General features: G+C 57.4%; 3 protein-coding genes across 3 annotated transcripts; 2 read left to right on the forward strand and 1 right to left on the reverse strand.

The window, feature by feature from the left end:
- The first annotated feature begins 409 nt into the window (after nucleotides 1-409).
- On the forward strand, nucleotides 410-8118 carry COCSUDRAFT_66775 (hypothetical protein). Its single transcript, XM_005646472.1, has 16 exons — nucleotides 410-439; nucleotides 1013-1131; nucleotides 1354-1510; nucleotides 1657-1762; nucleotides 1966-2512; nucleotides 2657-4129; nucleotides 4275-5014; nucleotides 5140-5279; nucleotides 5408-5599; nucleotides 5803-6031; nucleotides 6142-6621; nucleotides 6812-6862; nucleotides 7018-7134; nucleotides 7232-7300; nucleotides 7435-7690; nucleotides 7934-8118. The coding sequence occupies exons 2-16, from the start codon at nucleotides 1033-1035 to the stop codon at nucleotides 8072-8074; spliced, it is 4797 nt and encodes a 1598-aa protein (XP_005646529.1). The 5' UTR covers nucleotides 410-439; nucleotides 1013-1032; the 3' UTR covers nucleotides 8075-8118.
- A 37-nt stretch (nucleotides 8119-8155) lies between these two features.
- On the forward strand, nucleotides 8156-8947 carry COCSUDRAFT_33603 (hypothetical protein; the record flags this gene model as incomplete). Its single annotated transcript, XM_005646473.1, has 1 exon — nucleotides 8156-8947. A coding segment is annotated over one exon (226 nt), but the record flags the coding sequence as incomplete, so codon positions are not given.
- Nucleotides 8948-9257: 310 nt separating this feature from the next.
- Nucleotides 9258-16580, reverse strand: COCSUDRAFT_29908 (ARM repeat-containing protein; the record flags this gene model as incomplete). Its single annotated transcript, XM_005646474.1, has 16 exons — nucleotides 16010-16580; nucleotides 15529-15792; nucleotides 15168-15288; nucleotides 14707-14977; nucleotides 14276-14364; nucleotides 13901-14040; nucleotides 13516-13693; nucleotides 13120-13255; nucleotides 12755-12945; nucleotides 12351-12547; nucleotides 11790-12016; nucleotides 11378-11520; nucleotides 10994-11137; nucleotides 10467-10720; nucleotides 9808-9930; nucleotides 9258-9572 (listed from the first exon to the last, which is right to left on the reverse strand). Exons 1-16 carry the CDS (start codon nucleotides 16229-16231, stop codon nucleotides 9258-9260), a joined length of 3015 nt encoding a protein of 1004 aa, XP_005646531.1. The 5' UTR covers nucleotides 16232-16580.
- Between the last annotated feature and the right edge of the window lie 231 nt (nucleotides 16581-16811).

The following is a 16811-nucleotide window of genomic DNA, read 5'->3' on the forward strand; positions in this document are numbered from 1 at the left end:
ACATGGTGCCGTCAGTAAAAGGTCATGACTATGTAGGCACATGAAGACATTTTTTAGCAAAGCCCACCTGCAAGCCAAAAAAGAGTTTACAAAAAGAGGAAAATCGCTATATGGAGGGCAGTGCAGGGAATTTCCCTCGTTCGACACTCCAAAATACTGAGGGTTTGTGAAAGCAGGGGAGTCATAGGTTCCTGGGAATGGCCAGGCCCTGCACCTCCTGCACCTCCTGCAAAAAGAGATCCATGTGCCTTGATCGACGCAACAGAACCGCAAGATAGCACAGGCTGCTTCTGGGCTGTGCAGCCCAGCAAGGGCCTTCTCAGGGTGCCTTTGTTCAACGGGTTCGATGCAACCTTGAACCTTGCACCTCCACCTCAGGACACTTTCAGGAGACCACCTGGAGACGGACAGATTCATTCAAAGGCCTGTAGAGGACAAGGTGGGACCTCAACCCTCCTTGGGTGCATGCTTGCAGGAGGCATGCACCACCAGGCCTTCACCCATTTGTGAGACAAAGTCAGCTTTCCGCCATCCCACAAGGAGTTGATCTGTCTCTGAGGAAATATCTGTACATAGTGCAACATTTGGCTCATAAGGCCTGTGAGCGGCTCTCAAAGGCGCCGCACTATAGGACCAATGGGCCGCGTGGCTTTCGAGGGTTCTTGCTGACTTGGGTGTGTGCCGCCGGGCCTTGGTCTTCCCCTCCACTGGTGTAGACTTGTAAATGAGATGCAAGTAGATCGAGATCTGACGGAGGTTGTTCTTCGGAGCATCCTGAAAGTCCGCCATGTTGCCTGCTTTGCCTGGCTTGATAGGGCCTCAGACAACGATGGCAATACCCTGATAGAGGATGCATCAACCCCGTGTAGCTAAAGCCGCCAAAGCCGCCTTAGCGGTTAGTCGATCGGTAGGGAATCTGGTAGTTCGCTTGAGGTGCACAAGCTGCAAAGTTCGTGTAGGCAGAAACCTTCTCGTGAATTGCAGCAAACGCGAGTGCATATCTACCTTGCAGGTAAGATCTGACAAGCAACAATGGAAGACGTTATCATCTACAGCGTTGGAGCCTTGGTAGTGCGTGGCTTGCGTCGCGCTGTCTTTGGCCCACCGCGAGAGGAAAAGCTTGCAGAGGAGGTGGGAACCCGCACCTGCTTTTCTGCATGTGTCAATCAAGTGCCATTCGTTGATACATTAGACATGCAGCCATCTAGAGTGCATCGTGGTGTGAGAAAGTCGAGACGATGGAAGCCATGTACCAGGGTTTTTCTTACGCACAACATGCGCCTTGTCCTGTGGATTGGCAAGCTTTTGATGCCGCATCACGCAGTGGATTCAACAGAAAAGTTATGTCTGCAGGTGAAGCAGTTGCAAGGGCTGGTTGCTCAGCAAGACAGTGTCATTGCCCAGCAAAGTGAACGCCTGCAGCAGCTAGAGCAGGCACTGCAGCTCCCTGCTGCTGATGCACCTCAGCGTCCCTTGGCATTGCGTCTGCCAGGACCATCACATGCAACAGGTACTCTTACGGGCACTAATGGGATGGTGCTGCCATGTCTTATGATCAGATGCACGTGCATGTCATCACCCATTCATGACCGCAAAATGTCCTAGTGGAGCCCTGACAGTGGAGGATTTCATCCATTCTGTGATGTATTGGTGCAGGTCAATCTTCTCCTTCTCTCAAACGCTCCGCGCCAGCAGCAACTCCCGATGAGGCAGAAATCAGCCCAAAACGCTTTCGTTGGAGCCTCTTCCCCAACATTGCAAGGTGTGATAGCATCTCCCTTTCATTTGGCTCTGCCTTGCTGTGTGTCACCAACAAAACCAGAAGGCTTTGCCCTGCTGACCTCAACATGAGCGTATTGGGCTGGCAAGCTGAAAGAACAGGTTGTCTGCAATGCATGGGACACTGTAGCTCAATTGAATGTTTGCAAACACAAAGCATGCTGATTGTGGTCTTGTTCCCCGCAGGAACAAGGCTGAGGGACCGGCGCAGCCTGAACTGCAGCCCAGCTCTCCACCGCCCTCCAATCGCATCCCTGCAGCAACACTGGACACCTCAAGCAATCCGACCTCCAGTGGTGAGGAGCAGTCAAGCTCTGATGGGGCAGACACCAGCGCGTCCAAGAGCAGCATGTCAGAGGGCAGCATGGACAGTGAAACATCCTGCTCAGATGACGAGACTGGCGACACTGAGGGCACAGAGGAGGACTCCGGTGAGGAAGAGGACTCCAGTGAGGAGGAGGAGTCAGGTGATGAGGATATGCCAATCAAGGCTGTGCCCATTACCGCCGTCATGTCAGGCAGTGAATCTGAGATGGATGCCAGCGAGACCAGTGAATCTGAGAGCGATGTCAGCGAGGCAGGCAGCGAAGAGGGCGGGCCCAGCTTGGAGCAGGGCACCTCCAACGTCTCAAGTGAATCAAGTGATGCAAGCACTGATGCCTCCAGTACTTCCAGTGAGAGCACTTCACCAGAAGCCAGCCTCACCGAGGAGGACAGCAAGGCAGGCACTGAGGTGAAACCCTGCTCATAATTGCCTGAATGTTCGTAGCGCATGATGGGGTCTTCGTTTTGTCTTGCATATGCTGCAGAAATGTTATGCTTCACTTCTGGTGGCACAGATGGAATCTGATGGTGTGTTATGCTGAATTTGACGCAGGCCAACAGCTATGAGAGCTCCGGCAAGTCAGAGGGCAGCTCTCACGACAGCCAAGGCAACCAAGACAACCATGGACCTGCTGACGCAGATGCCCCGTATATTGACGAAGCCATCAAGGAAGCGTTGTCAGTCTTCTCGTGCGAGCAGTGCGGCAAAATATCCCGCCACTGTGGCTGCGACAAGGCAGCAGCAGATCCAGCAGTGACTGAGAAGTCTGCGAGTGGCGCATCTGAGGAGCAGTCCAGCGATGAGTCAGACATCTCCAACGACAGCGACCCAGTTGCAGTGACACCCACAGCCGCGGAGCCTGTGCAAGAGGACCAAACTGACCTGGCCTTGGACGCAGAGCAGGCGGCAGTTGACGATGGGAGCAGTGACCAGGAAGGAGCTGCAGACGAGGTGGCTGAAGGGGAGGCAGAGGAAGTTGAGGAGGGCATTGAGGGTGGTGGGGACGGGGAAGGGGAGGAGCACAACCACATCCTCTCTCAGGTCCAGGAGCAGATCGCAACGGCCATCTATGGGCTGCATCTTGGGGATGCCACTCTGGGCCAGGAGGAGATCCTCAGCGATCTGCATGTCATAACAGTCGCCATCCAGCCCCAGAGCCCAGATGGGGCCCCACAGGAAGCGCCGCACGGAGACCAGCCACCGCCCAGCATTGATGACATTGCATCACCTGTCGTGCCAGGCGCAGAGCTTGCAGCCTACCCTGCTGAGAAGCAGGGCGGCCCCAGCAGCGAGCTGGATGGTGTGCCGTTTGAGATGCTGGACGCCCCTGCCGCCAGCTCGTACGACCTTGCGGCGCAGCCCCTCACAGCCGCCAGCGTGGATGCCGGGGGGCACAGCGGCGACCAGAGCCAGAGCCGCCGCAGCCCCAAGCGCGCAGCCGCCGAGGAGCTGGAAATGGACGACTGGCAGCCGCGGAGGCGCCGCAAGCGCCCGCGCACGCTCTGCATGCGCCTGCTGGCCATCCTGCCCCGGCCCCTGCGCAGGCTCACGCGCTTCGGCGGCCGCGCGTACTGGCGCGGCGTGCGCCGGCCGACTTCAAGCACCTCCGGCAGCTCGCAGGACCAGGAGATTCCAGAGCCCGAGAGCCCCCTGGAGGGCATCGTCAATCCGACAGAGGCCGAGGCTCAGGCCAGCGGCGGCCAAGCAGATGGCGGCTTTGTCTTCCAGGCCGGCATCCCCGCCACACAGGAGCCTATGCAGGATCATGTGGAGGATGACGTTCAGGATGAGGCAAGTGATGGGGTGTTGGATTGCCAAGACATGTCCCAGGATGAGCCTGCTGCGGAGGATGCTGCCGGCATGGAGCCAGGCTCCCAAGCCGGCCTTATGACCATAGGGGCGACGGGCATCTTTCAGGATGTGTGTGTAGCCTACGAGGATGCGCTGCATGAGGAGGAGCTGGCCCTGCTGGCCCAGGCAGATGCCGAGGCCCAAGCCCGCCTCATGAGGGAATTGGCCAGACAGGTAACTTGCACACCATCCAATTTCTGACGGCGCTCTGTCGTCCAAAGCGATGATGCCCTCTTGTTTGGATTTGTGTTGTGTCCAACCAAGTTCTGCAAGTTACTATAGCATTCTGCAATTGCTGAGATCTTCTCATGCTGCACAGGATCCCCGCTCGGAGGACATGCCAGGCCTGGGGCCCCCTATGGACGATGATAGCGATTCGGAGGACATGGACGACAATGAAGCCGACACCTCTGCGCCCAGCTCACCACAGGACATGTCTTCTGGCAACGAGAGGGTCGAGGAGCCATTGCCTGCCCCAGTAGAGGACACACCAGAATCGCCCATAGCCGCTAATGCGCATCGCTATGGTGGCATGTTCACTTTTGGAGCCGCACACCACAGCCGCGCTCCCAGCCCTCGCCGCCAGCACCTCTCCCACAGCCGCTCACAGGGCGAGGGCATCCTGACGCCGGTCCTGCGCCGCAGCAGCAGCCGCATCGGCCGCAGCGCCAGCCGCTCTGTGAGCCAGCGCAGCGGCAGCAGCTACAGCCGCAGCCGCTCGTCCAGCGGCTTGAGCCGGTCCCTGAGTCGGCGCGCCCGCAGTGAAAACCGCTCACCCGGCTCTGCCCGTTCAAGCTCCCCAGGCTACGAGCTGCAGCCCAGCCACTCGCTCAGGCGCTCATTCCGGCGCAGCATGACGCCGTCGCGCGGCGGCTCTGCTCAGCGCGCGTCGCGCAGCCGGTCTCCTGAGGCGAGCCGCGAGCGTCGCAGCGGGCACCGCTACACTACTGAATTTCGCTTCGGCCGCAGCCTGTCCCCCGCTGGCCACGCGCGCAGCCGATCTCCAAGCAGGGCCAGTCCCTCTGCTGACTGTGGACGCTTCAGCAGGCTGTCGCCCAGGTAATCCCTCTCCATCGTTGAAAAAATGCCTCCTAAGAAACTTATCAAAGTTCCTCTACTGCCATGCCTGTCAGACGTATGTCTTGTTGAGATTGTTGCCTGAGCAATTCTTTCTATACATGCAGTCCTGCCAGGAGCAATTCATCAAGCCGCAGCCCGAGCAGGCACAGTCGCAAGCCCCGCAACGGGGATGTCACCTATGAGACAGAGTCTGGCAGCCCGGCGCGCTCACCGTGCAGGAAGGCTCCCACAGAGGATGCCGAAGGTTTGTGTCAGGCCTGCTCTGGATGTCCAGCCACTTCCCTCTATTTGTGCTTGTGTTTGGCATGTACAGTATGAGTCTTTGGCACCTTTTGGGAACGCATAAGGCTGACAGGGGTTGCCTTCGTGCAGGTGAGCTGCGTCAGCTGGTGCGCGAGTGCGAGAACCTGGAGGCAGTTGCATCACCACGCGCTGTCGCCCGGGTGGCCGAGCTGTCCCCGCTGCTGAGCCAGCCCGGCGGCCGCAAGCGTGGAGTGCTGCTGTCGCCCTCCCGCTCGCCCATCCCCAGGGGCCATGTCCTGGATGACATATCGGCTGATCAGGGTGTGGCTCTTGCCACATATACATTGTGTCACCTGTTTGGTTGAATGTATCAGCATCACCATCACGTGCTTACCTTCACATCGATTAAGCTTGCATGCATGCTGGTGCGTGCCATGTGCAAGCCATGCTATCTTTTCATAGGTCATTCAGCTGCAGGTTTTGTTCCTGAGCTGAGATGTGTAGATTTTGCTTTGTTGCTCCAGAGGAGGGCGGCGGCCGCCTGACCGGATCGCCAGAGAACGGCTATTGGCTGGTGGGAGAAGGCGACCGTGAGGAGCCTGACTTCCTTGCCGCCAAGAGGTTGACGGCCAGCCAGCTGTACAATGACCTGGCGGACAACTACCACCCGGACGACGAGAACCTCGATGTTGCCTTCTCCCCTCCGCGCTTGGGCAGGCATGCACCGCTAGTCCTCACAAAACACATCTTCTTGTTAACCACCTTGCCTTCACCTCTTTTTTACCTTGCTGCCCCCTGCTGTCACTCCTGGCACATATGATAGTCACAAACGCAAGAGGCTGAGCTTGCGAGCTGCACTGCAGTGACCTGGACGCCGCGCCGGACGCCTCCGACCGCGCGCGGCGCCGGTTCTCCTCGAGCCCATCCCTGCGGTCCCCGCGCGGCCGCTCGCTGGTACGCAGCCGGTCCCGCTCTGTGGTGCGGCCCAGGAGCCGCCAGGAGCCGTCCAGGTCACGCTCGCGCTCCGCGTCGCCTAATTTCGCTTGGACGAGCCGCGCCGCGCGCACGAACTGCCCCGAGCCGCCATCACCGCCGCCGCGCTCCGTCGAGCGCTGCACGGCGCCGCTGCCGCGCCCGGGCACCCCCGTGCCTGTGACGCGCGGCGAGGAGGAGCCACTGGGGCCGGTGGGCAACCTGCGAAGGCTGGAGCGCAGCCAGACACCTAGCGATGATGAGGACGTTCCGCCTGTTGCCGACCCCAGCTCGCCAGTGTCTGATGACCACCCGACCCAGGAGACAGATGCTGCACTGGAGGACCTGGATGCCCCAGTGCCAAATCTCAGGTGTGAAATCGTGCCCCTTTGTTTTGCATGATATTGTATGATGTACACAAGAGTGCCCACTCCTCACTGAATTTTGGTTGCCTTCTGCAAGTCCAAACCTTTGCAGGCGAATTATTGTGCAGGCAAACTCATAACTGCATCATACATGGAGTGTGGGCTTATGTTTACTGCTGCTGTGCATAATGTGCAGGGCACATGTCTCGATCATGAAGCCTAGCGAGACGCTGCCACCTCGGTCAAGGTGCAGTCCTCATGAAATAGTCCTGGCCAAAATGCTTTCATCATGTGAAGACACCAGCTAGATCCACCAGCGGTATGGAGGCCCCCAGATGCATCAGGTTTGTTTGACCTAAACAAACAAATTGGCGTTCAATGGTTGCTGGCTGGTTTGTCCAGGCACCTGGAGACGACAGCTTATCAGGCGCAATTGATTAAAGAGCGCGAGGAGTGCGAAGCGAGAAGGAAGGCATCACGCATGGCACTACCCACACGCTGTGAAGACGGACAGGCAAGGTGAGGTTTCAGTCCAGGCTCTTCCTTCGCCCTCTGACTTTCTGCAGCTACCATTTAGGATTTCGCGCTTGTGTGAACATTGCTTGTCATGCAGCAGGGTGCCATCTGGAGTCAGCACTGGCTCCAGCGCCATCGAAGCACCGCAGGAGCCAGAATCAGTCTTCCAGTGAGTCTTCGTTCCCTGCCCAAATTGACAAGCCTGCTGACAGATTGATCAGGTTTCCGCAGAGCCACACTGTTGCAAAGATTGCCTCACCATGATGGCCGTTTTGAGCTGAGCACTGTGTGCTTGCTGCTCAGGCGCAACATGCGCTTTGCCCAGCGCATCTTTGAAGCGCACAAGGCGCGCGCCGACGCGCGCAGGGCAGCCGCTGCCGAGGCAGTCACATCCGCCGAGCCCCCGGCCGTGCGCCGGCCCCTATCTTCGGTTGTGGGGCGCGATGCCGCAGCCCGCAGGATTGGTGCGCGCAACAGGGTGGCGCTCGCCTTTGCCAAGATTGCCCGGCCGGCGCCGGCCTGGATGCCCATGGCCAACTTCGGCTTCGACAACCCCATGGTGCAAACACCTTCTCTGTATGGATAATTTCTCCCTCTATGTCCCGACAGCTATGTGGCCGGTGCCAGCCAGCATCCAAAGAATCTTACTGCTAAGTACAGGGCTCCAGGCTGTGTGGCCTGGATTGTGAGAGCATGAAGCAAGGCATGAATTGCAGATGCATGTTGTTGCTGCAGTGACTAGCATGTGACAGTGGAACAGAAAGTGTGCGGTGAAGTTGCTGATTGGTGCCTGGGAGTGCAGGTGGAGGAGACAGTGGACCTCACGCAGGACGACAATGATGAGGAGGAGCTGCCAGCCGCCCCAGCTCAAGGCGGACGCGCCAGCACCGGCGGCATGGACAGCAGCGGTGAGGCAGATTTGGACGCCATGCCCCTGTTTTAAAGGGCTGCAGAGAAAGCCGCCACCGCCAACGATACGGCATCGCGCTGCACGCCTTATGCGCGCGTAAGGCGTGCTTCGCCTAATGGGGAAAACGGCAAGCACTGTTCAAGTCCTGCTGAACCGCTGTACTACCTTGAGAGTGTGTAGGCGTCTTATACTGGCCCCTGGATGCAAGCAATGCCCCTCCGGCATACCTGCAGTGACATGGCGTTTGTGCAGGAGGGGGGCATGGAGCGCAAGTGCTCACGTCCTTGTACCCACAAATGTGTGCAACCAGGAGATTGGGAACTGGATAATCTTTGTGTAGCAATACTGTGCAATAAGAGAGCTCAGCTTCTGAGTTTCTTAATAGAGCTTGCAAGATGCATCCTGCTTCCTCAGAGCAGGGATAGGCTCTGCTTGTTTGCTTTCAAGGTTTGCATGCTAGCAGCAGCTGGCTCCCACATAGACTTTGTACAGATGTATACTTGTGTGGGAACAACACCACATGTTCCATCTCGGGAACTTGCTGGGCTGTCTATGGTGAAAGGACCTGTACAGCTGGCAGTTGAAAGGCCTACCAAGCAATCTGTTTTGGAGCAATGTTTGCAAATGTTTGCAAAAAGTGTACATGCATGTAGGAACAGGTAGTTTTTGCAAGATTGCACATCGTACACTTGCATTGGGCATCCATCCTCTATGGATTGCTCAGAATAATGCATTTTTCCACTGCATTGTAGAAATGTGTGTACATTAGGCGGGTGACTGAGAGCTTAGCCCTGAGCCATCATGTATCAAGGATTTTGCGTGTTTGGAGGCTTGTTGATGGCGGTGAGCCTGCATGATTTCTTCTTCATTTTTTGTGTTCACAGGCTTGTAACATTGCATGTATATACTGAAGTCAATTGCATATACGTCTTTTCGTCCAGACAAGAGAGCATAACTACCTACCATAGAACACTATCTTCTCTCATCACTCCAACCAACCTATCTGGGCAAGATTATGCATGGCCAAGCCGCAGCTTTATCTTGCAATGCAGCATGATACATCTATTTGACATCCACTTTTTCAAGGGCTCTATAGGATTCAATGCAGCACATGGCTAGCTAACCCACAATGAAGCTCTCAGAGTTCTACTGCTGCGGAGTGATCTACAGCTGAATGCCGGCTAGCAGAGTCCGCTGCGCTGCTGAGAGAGATCGTCTATTGCGCCGCACCAGCTCTGCCAGCTCCTCTACAGCATGCCCCACCGGCCTGCTTGTGCATACACATGCACTCATCAGAGATCCCAACATGATCGATTGGACGCTCATCAGCCTGACTTGCACATACAGAGTGTGCTGACAGAAGGCTGCCGTGGGATCCCATTGGATCGCACCTGCTACCCGCAGCATTGTTGCCCTGGGCCAGCGCAACAGCTGCGCTCAGGAGCTGCTCGCGGTCTGAGGCGGTGGCAGACTCGTCCGGGATCACATCCACAGCTGCCTTCAGCCACTGCACGCCCTGGTCATGCGTGGCCTGCAGCAGCAGAGAATGGCCAAATGCCTCTAAGGAGCAATCAAGAAGCTACAACAAAGCTTGTGCTAGATCTTTGAGAAGGCACTTCCCCCGAACGACCACAGTTCCGTTCACACCCAAACTCGCAAATCTGTGTGACCCACATCTCCTTTGTCATGCAGTGACCAAGTGAGGAATCAAGGGAAATACATCCCAGCAAAGGAAAGCGGCCCCCTCATTCTAGAAATGGGCGCACCTTCAGCAAGGCGATGAGGACATCAGCAACGTCCGAGGATCTGGGTGCGGGCAGCGCTCCAACCGCGCCTGCCAGCAGCAGCCTGACCAGGACAGGAGCTCTGGGGACGACTGCCGCTGTGATCTGCAGATATCGCACCAACATGTTTCAGCTGGTGCTGCATAGCAATCCCATGCTCTGCCTCAGAGTAATGACAATGCGGTCAGTGTTCTGCCATGATTCCTGGCTGGCTGGGCACCTGGGTGGCAGCGGATGGGCCGCACTGCAGCAGCAGCTGTGGCTCAAAGAGGCGCGTCAGGAAGGTAAGGATGGAGCAGCACGCATCCCTGCGCGCACAGTGTCACTTCATTATAGCGTCACACCAAGCAAATGTTTATTTGGAGAGGCATCATACAGAGCTCAGCATCCGTGCGCACGCCTCCTGTCTCTGTACTCACATCTTGAGAAGGCCCTCTTTGCTCCACAGGGCTGCACAAGTGCCGCTGTTCCGTCCCTCAACACATCTAAATTACATGACCTGAAGTCGTGCTCAAGGGTTACTCAAGAAATGGCGGTAAACGGCTGCGGATGGGCCGTGACTGCGGCATGTTGTCCAATGGACATTGGCAAACCACTCATGCAGCCTTCACGGTGAAAATCCTCAAGGCTCAGCACATGACTGAGAATGGGGTGATGCTTGGAGGTGTGTTGGGGTCATGCAGAGGGCGGTGCCTGTGCTGGACGAGGACGCCGGCGGTGGCAGCATCGAGGAGGCGGGGGAGGGTGGCGGACGTGAGCACGATGGCGGGGCAGTAGGACAGCCCGCGGCCGGCCAGCAGAAAGGCGTCGTCCGCTATGTCGGGGTCGTCGATGAAGTCCTGCAGGCTGCGCAGCTGCTCGCACGCCTTGCCCACCAGCCGCTCAAACAGCCTCCCTGAAGCGCACCACACAAACCCCCAGCATCAGACAGATCGACCCCTGACCTTGGTTGCATCATGGTGGCTGTGACGGCCATGCAATTGCTTGCCAAAATTCAGATGCTCTGTTTTTGCACATCGAGCATCTGATATTGTGCGTTTGAAAAGGACCCGATCTGCGCACAAGCGGCTGAGGGATTGACATGCCACAGTGCACAAGGCAAGAATAGGGCAGCAAGAAAGTAGCTTCAAGCCGGCACGACCTCGCGAGGGTAGCCGAGGGGTCGCACCGAGTTCCGCGGTGAGGTCGGGGTCGCTGCCAAAGACCTTGATGAGCTCGGAGGCCACGTACAGGAAGCTGCTGTGCCGCGTCGCCTCAAACCAGCGCGGCAGCGTCTCCGTCAGCGTCGGCAGCAGCACAGCCGCCGACTTGCCTGCGGGAACCAACTCCGGTTTAGCGGAGCTCATTCATGGTGCCCAATATGGCTGGGTGCACTTGCTGGAAGTCATGGTGGGTGCAAATAATACACAAATGGAAATCAAATCATCTGGAGCATTCACACACTCTTTGTGTGTAATGTCATTAGTAGTGTATTGTTGGATTCAGGGTACAGGAATGTCCTCAAAATTGTCGTAACTTCTGCGATCGATGCCCAAATCCAAAGATGCCCCACCTGCGGTGCGGAGTGCGTAGCGGGGGCAGCGGGCGATGCGTTCTGTGGCGCGCGTGGAGCCGCGCAGGTGCTCGATGATGGCGCTCAGCAGCGGCCACACGCGCTGCAGCGCCGCAGCCACGCCCTCCGGGTCGCCCACGTACCTGCACGCCAGCAACAGCCACGGTGAGTCACACGCTGCAGGGATGACAGAATCTGGGAATGCCAAACCACGAATGAGGGGACAGGTCATCCATGTTGCTGGCCATACATGACAAAGAAATGCCCTTGTGCAAGCTGGCCTAATGCCACCTCAAGACTCGTCACATTGAAGCCGCGTCGGCATGGTGGACAACAATCTCGATGTGATTCCGGGTACGGGAGGATTGACAACAGGCACAGCACATTTGCAGCGAAGCGCTCAAGCGCGAACCTGAAGACGATGGTCATGCGGTCGACCAGCGGCGTGGCCTGCTCGAAGCCGGTGAGGGCGACCGGCGCGGCTGTGCCGTTCAAGACATGGCCATTGGCCGGCGGCAGCGGGGGCTGGTGCAGGCATGCGTGCAGAGCCGCCATGATGGGCGACAGCAGCGCTTCCAAGCCCGCCCTGCGCTGCTCTGCAGGCAGCGCGGACACCACCAGAGCCAGTGCCTCCACCACCTGATCAACATGACACTCTCACAATCCTGCCCCTGTGGCACAGATTACCATAGCGCACGCTGTGCTGCTGCTTATTGGTGCATTCATTGTCAGAGCGCTGATATTGAGGAAGTGGAAACAAATTTAATCAAATGAGCACTGCAGGGGCGACAATCGCCGACTAGGGTGCTATGTCAATGCAAGATCTCTGTCACGCTTGGTCAAAGGCTCGCTATGGTGCAACGCAAATCATCCATGTCTGCTTGCTGCCAGCGTCAGTGCTGGAAATTCCACCATGAGAGAGAATGGTAGAGCAGGCAGCACTGACGGGGAACAAGCAACACGCAGAGCGCACCTGCTGCACATCGTTCTCCTGCAGGGCGGCCTGGCTTTGAGGGCCAGCGGCGGAGGTGGAGGCTTCGCCGGCCGACTGGATGCGCTGGTACAGGGACATGAGCACGTCCAGGTGGGGCGCCATGGCCGCGCCACATGCGTCGCACAGGTGGCGCAGCGCCAGCGCAGCTGCCTTGGCCGCCTCCTTGTTGTTCAGGCCTGATCAGTCACCACATATTCAGTGTGACAGCTGGCAGCCTCGCAAGCTTCAGCGTCTGTCGTGCAGGGAGCCATGTCCTCAAAAGGAGTGCTTGCTTCAGCCAAAGCAGAGGTTTGTTTGCTTCAATGAACTGGCTGATATCATCAGCACTTAAGGCTGCACGTGCTGCATTTTGATGAGCGATGACTGCCAGGAAAGGGCGGCACCTGTGGTGAGCATCTGGAGCAGCTGGGGCATGAGGTCGGCGATGCCCCCACCGCCAGCAGTCTTGGCGAGCCAGTCAGCGTAGGCGGCCAGCAGCATGGCGCCCGTGTACTGCAGCTGCGGCACGGGCGGCAGCTGCGGCAGGCTGCTGAAAAGCTGTAGAAGCAGCGCGTTCCCCGGCTCCGGCGCATTGCTGCGCACACCCATGGACCACCAGCTTGAAATTCTGCTAGAATTGAACTTGAACTTCTATATTACCAATTTTGCCTGAGCCCAATTGGTACGGCTATTGTGATGATACGGGCCATGGCTCAACAACTGTTGTCGCCAAGTGCTTCAAGCTGACTGCAGAGGACCAGGGTGGCACCTGTGGATGGCGCGCACGCAGTACAGGGCGGCCTCGGCGGTGGCCCAGTTGAAGGCGCCCCCCGCGGCGACCTGCTCGCTCACCGCAGCCAGCGGCTCCGTCAACAGCTGCAGCGTCCGCTCGCCGCCCAGCACACCTCCCGCAAAGCTAACGACTCAGTGACCAAGTCATGGAATCTGTTATTGATGGACCCTCGTTGACCCTTCTCCACGCAATGACACTTCTAATGACACGACTGAGCTACATGCAGGCCGTTGCATAAAGGAGCCTGCAGTTTCCGGCATCAGTAGACCCTTGGCGCTCGGTCGTCAGTGGGCGCAGGAACAGATTCAAGGAGGCACCACAGCATGAGAGGAGAGCCAGGCATGCCCAATTGGCATGCTCAAGGGTCGCCACCTGCAGCGTCTAGGAGAGCGTCCCCCACGTCCTGGCGCGCATGCTTAAAGTCGTCGCGGTCGTCCTGCTCCCAGGCGTCCCAGTCGGTCGGCAAGCGCACTCGCCCGCGCAGCAGCGCCACCAGGTGCTCAAACGCCGGTGTGAACACACCCACGCGCCGCACCAGCTCGTCGTTGCTCTGTCACCCATTATGTCCGGTTCAGCTCAGCCACACAGGGCCACTCCTCATTGTCGTGTTATCACGCTATCAGTGTTGACGAGCAGCGCGCGCCGACACGGTGGACAGGTGGGTTCTTCCAGATGTTGTCACAGAAAGCAATGTGTGAGGCGGCGGAGGTTTGGGGCATGACTGTCTGAAAACGCCAGGAGGGCGAGGAGGGCTCACAGCAGGCTCTGCGCCGAAGGAGGAGGTGAGGTGGCGCGCAAGGCGGTGCCAGAAGATGAATGACATTGCTGCCAGCTCGTTGTCCGGGTGCGCAGCCACCGCCAACAGCGCCTCCACCGGTTGCAGCGCCTGTTGGGTGCCTGCCACAGCAAACACATCGAACACATTACAAACAAATCTGCAAGATCAAAGACCTTGCAGACCCGCCTGAAAACTGAAGAGCACAGCAACATTTGATGCTGCAGAGAAATTGAAGGAGACTCACAAAATCTTCCATTCTTCCCAAGCTGATCACTACTACTGTGTGTTTTGAGCTGAGCGGAACCTGCGCCAAACATGGATGCATAGATGGCATTGAAGTGGGCGGATTTGTACCTGTGGCGATGAGGCCGCAGTAGGCCTCGCCGACCTCCGCGAAGAGGCGCGCCATGCCCTTGGCCGTCTCTGTGTCGTCCCCGTCCTCACTGCCATTGTCCGCCGCATGAGTCTGCGCCGCCGCCGCCTGCGATGTGCGCATGAACCGCGGCAGCAGCTGCATCACCTGCGCAGCACACACGTGCTCACTGCATTGCTTGGCTGCACCCTTAAGCAAGCAGTAACGCAGCACGAAGGAAAGTGCTGAAGCTGAGGACAGGCGGCTTGATATTGTTATGATGATGCACGCAGATCTTCCGCCCTCAGAAACTGCCTCCAGCCAGTCACGACTGCAGTGCAGCACCTGCAAATGACCCTATGCCCAAATGGCAGCAGCAACGACCCAAACGAAGCAGAACGTTCTTCACAGCTGTCACGCTGCGGTGATGTACAAAGGCGCAGGTGAAAGAGCACGCACCGCGGGCACAAGGCGCGCGACGAGCGGCAGCATGTTGTCCTCGGGCTGCCCTCCGGAGCTGCTGACATAGATTAGCTCCACAACAGCGTCCACTGCGCCGTCCAATGTGCGCTCCGAGTTTAGTCCGTCCAGTGCCGCGGTCACCAGCGGGTGCTGCGCCAGGGCCGCCCCGTCTAGATTACTGGCGCTGGCCAGCTTCAGCCACTCGCTGAAAGCCACCAGCACTCGCAGCGTCACGTCCGGCCCTGCACCGCCATATGAAAATTTCAACACACACACTGCACCGCCAAAGCCCTGCACCTTCACCAAATACTCACAAATACACAGCGAAGCGCTGAGGAGACTTGCTCATGTGCAGTGATCGGCCAGTAGTGAGGGCAAATGGCAGCACAGGATGGTACTTGCCAAGTCAGCATACAGGAACCAGAAGGGGACCTGTGTGCTGCTGGAGGACGGTGGTAAGCAGCTGCAGCGCGGTGGGGATGGCGGCCTCCATCTCCTGGATAAGCTGACGCCTCCGCTCGGGGCGCACCGCCGGCCGATAGCTGCCGGCCTCCTGCCGCATCAAATACGCCATCCCACTTCAGGCTCTCATTTCAGAAGTTGGCAGAACGGCCTCCTGACCTCCACATGCATGCTGATCAGTACGGCTGCAGAGCTCCAGAGTAGATCGCTACAGCGCCTCCTCTTTGTTGCAATTTGCTTGCAAAGTCTTGATCCTCCATGGAGTTCAGGGGCACATTCCTTCATGATGGCTTGTTATGCAATGGTACACAGTATCAGTGATTGCATGCACCTGCGGCAGGATGGTGAGAAGCTCGAGCAGGCAGGGCAGCGCGGCCGCCTGGGAGTCGCTGCTCAGGCGCTGCACGAGCCACTGCAGGCTGCCGCCAGGGCCCCACTGCTGCGGCGGCATGTGCGCCACAAGCGCAGCCACCGCCAGGCACAGCTGCGTGCGCACAGGAGGCGACCCATTGCCAAATCGCAGCAGCAGCTCCACCAGCGAGTCGCGCAGGCTGGCTGCTGCGCCCTGTGGCAGCTCCTCAAAGTCGCGCTGCACCTGCACACATTGCAGACACTTTCGTGATGTCCTGCGTGGTTGCTCAAGTGCCAGCATCAAGCCATGTGTGAGTGGTTGTGAGTCAGCTGAAATGAGCCAAGCAATTTTATCATACAATCTTTTTTTTGTCTTGTAGCTCACAAATTTCCAACAGGGTCTGATCAAATCGATTAGCTACAGGACGATGCCGTGAGGATCCATGCATACGATCTCTCACCTTTGTTCTGAGAGTCTGGGCACAGAAGTACTGAGCCTCCAAGCTGGAGCTGGAATCATGCAGGATATTGTCGCTGACGCTCCAAGCATCCAAGGAGGATTGCCACTGTTCCAACCAGGTGCTGGCCTGCTTCTTTACGTTGCCATCCGGGTGATGGTTGAGGGCGTGTAAGGCATCAAGGACGTTCTGGCGGGACATTGCAACATCTGTGGATGAACTCATGATGACTTGGATGCGGAAGCTATTGTGGTTGCGCTACCTGCGCGTTGATGAGTGCTGCAAAATCGAGGGTGCTAATTCTTTCCGATCCCAAAGGCAAGACAATTTTACCATTACAGCAGTGTGTTCAAAGGATTTTTCTTGTCTGGCTGAGTTCAAGGTCTTCGCTCCTGCCGAGCAAATTGATGAGCCAGATTTGCTTGACCCGAGGTGCTTGGCTTCCATCCTTGAGGAATCTGCTCATTTCATGATCTTGCTTCCTCATGATGAAGGTCTGAGGAATTTGCTTGAGGTGTCAGGTACTCAAGATTCACTGCATCTTTTTCTGAATATCTTGACATGCGTCTCAAGCCTGCAGCAGACATGGTGGTCACATCAGAGCCAGTGAAAACTTGCAGCTTTCATGGTTTACCCGGTAAAGGGCCTTCGCCGTTTCAAATTCAAATTCAACTTGAAGCATAGTCAAAAGATGATAGAGTTGAACTGTTCACCAGCTGCTCACCAACCTGAATTAATGCAGCTGGGTGTGGGCGGCCTTGTCAAGAACAGGTTCACCTGGGATTGGTTGATACAGGAGAGGGGC

The sequence above is a fragment of the Coccomyxa subellipsoidea genome (assembly GCF_000258705.1).
Source record: "Coccomyxa subellipsoidea C-169, whole genome shotgun sequence".
Classification (NCBI taxonomy): domain Eukaryota; kingdom Viridiplantae; phylum Chlorophyta; class Trebouxiophyceae; family Coccomyxaceae; genus Coccomyxa; species Coccomyxa subellipsoidea.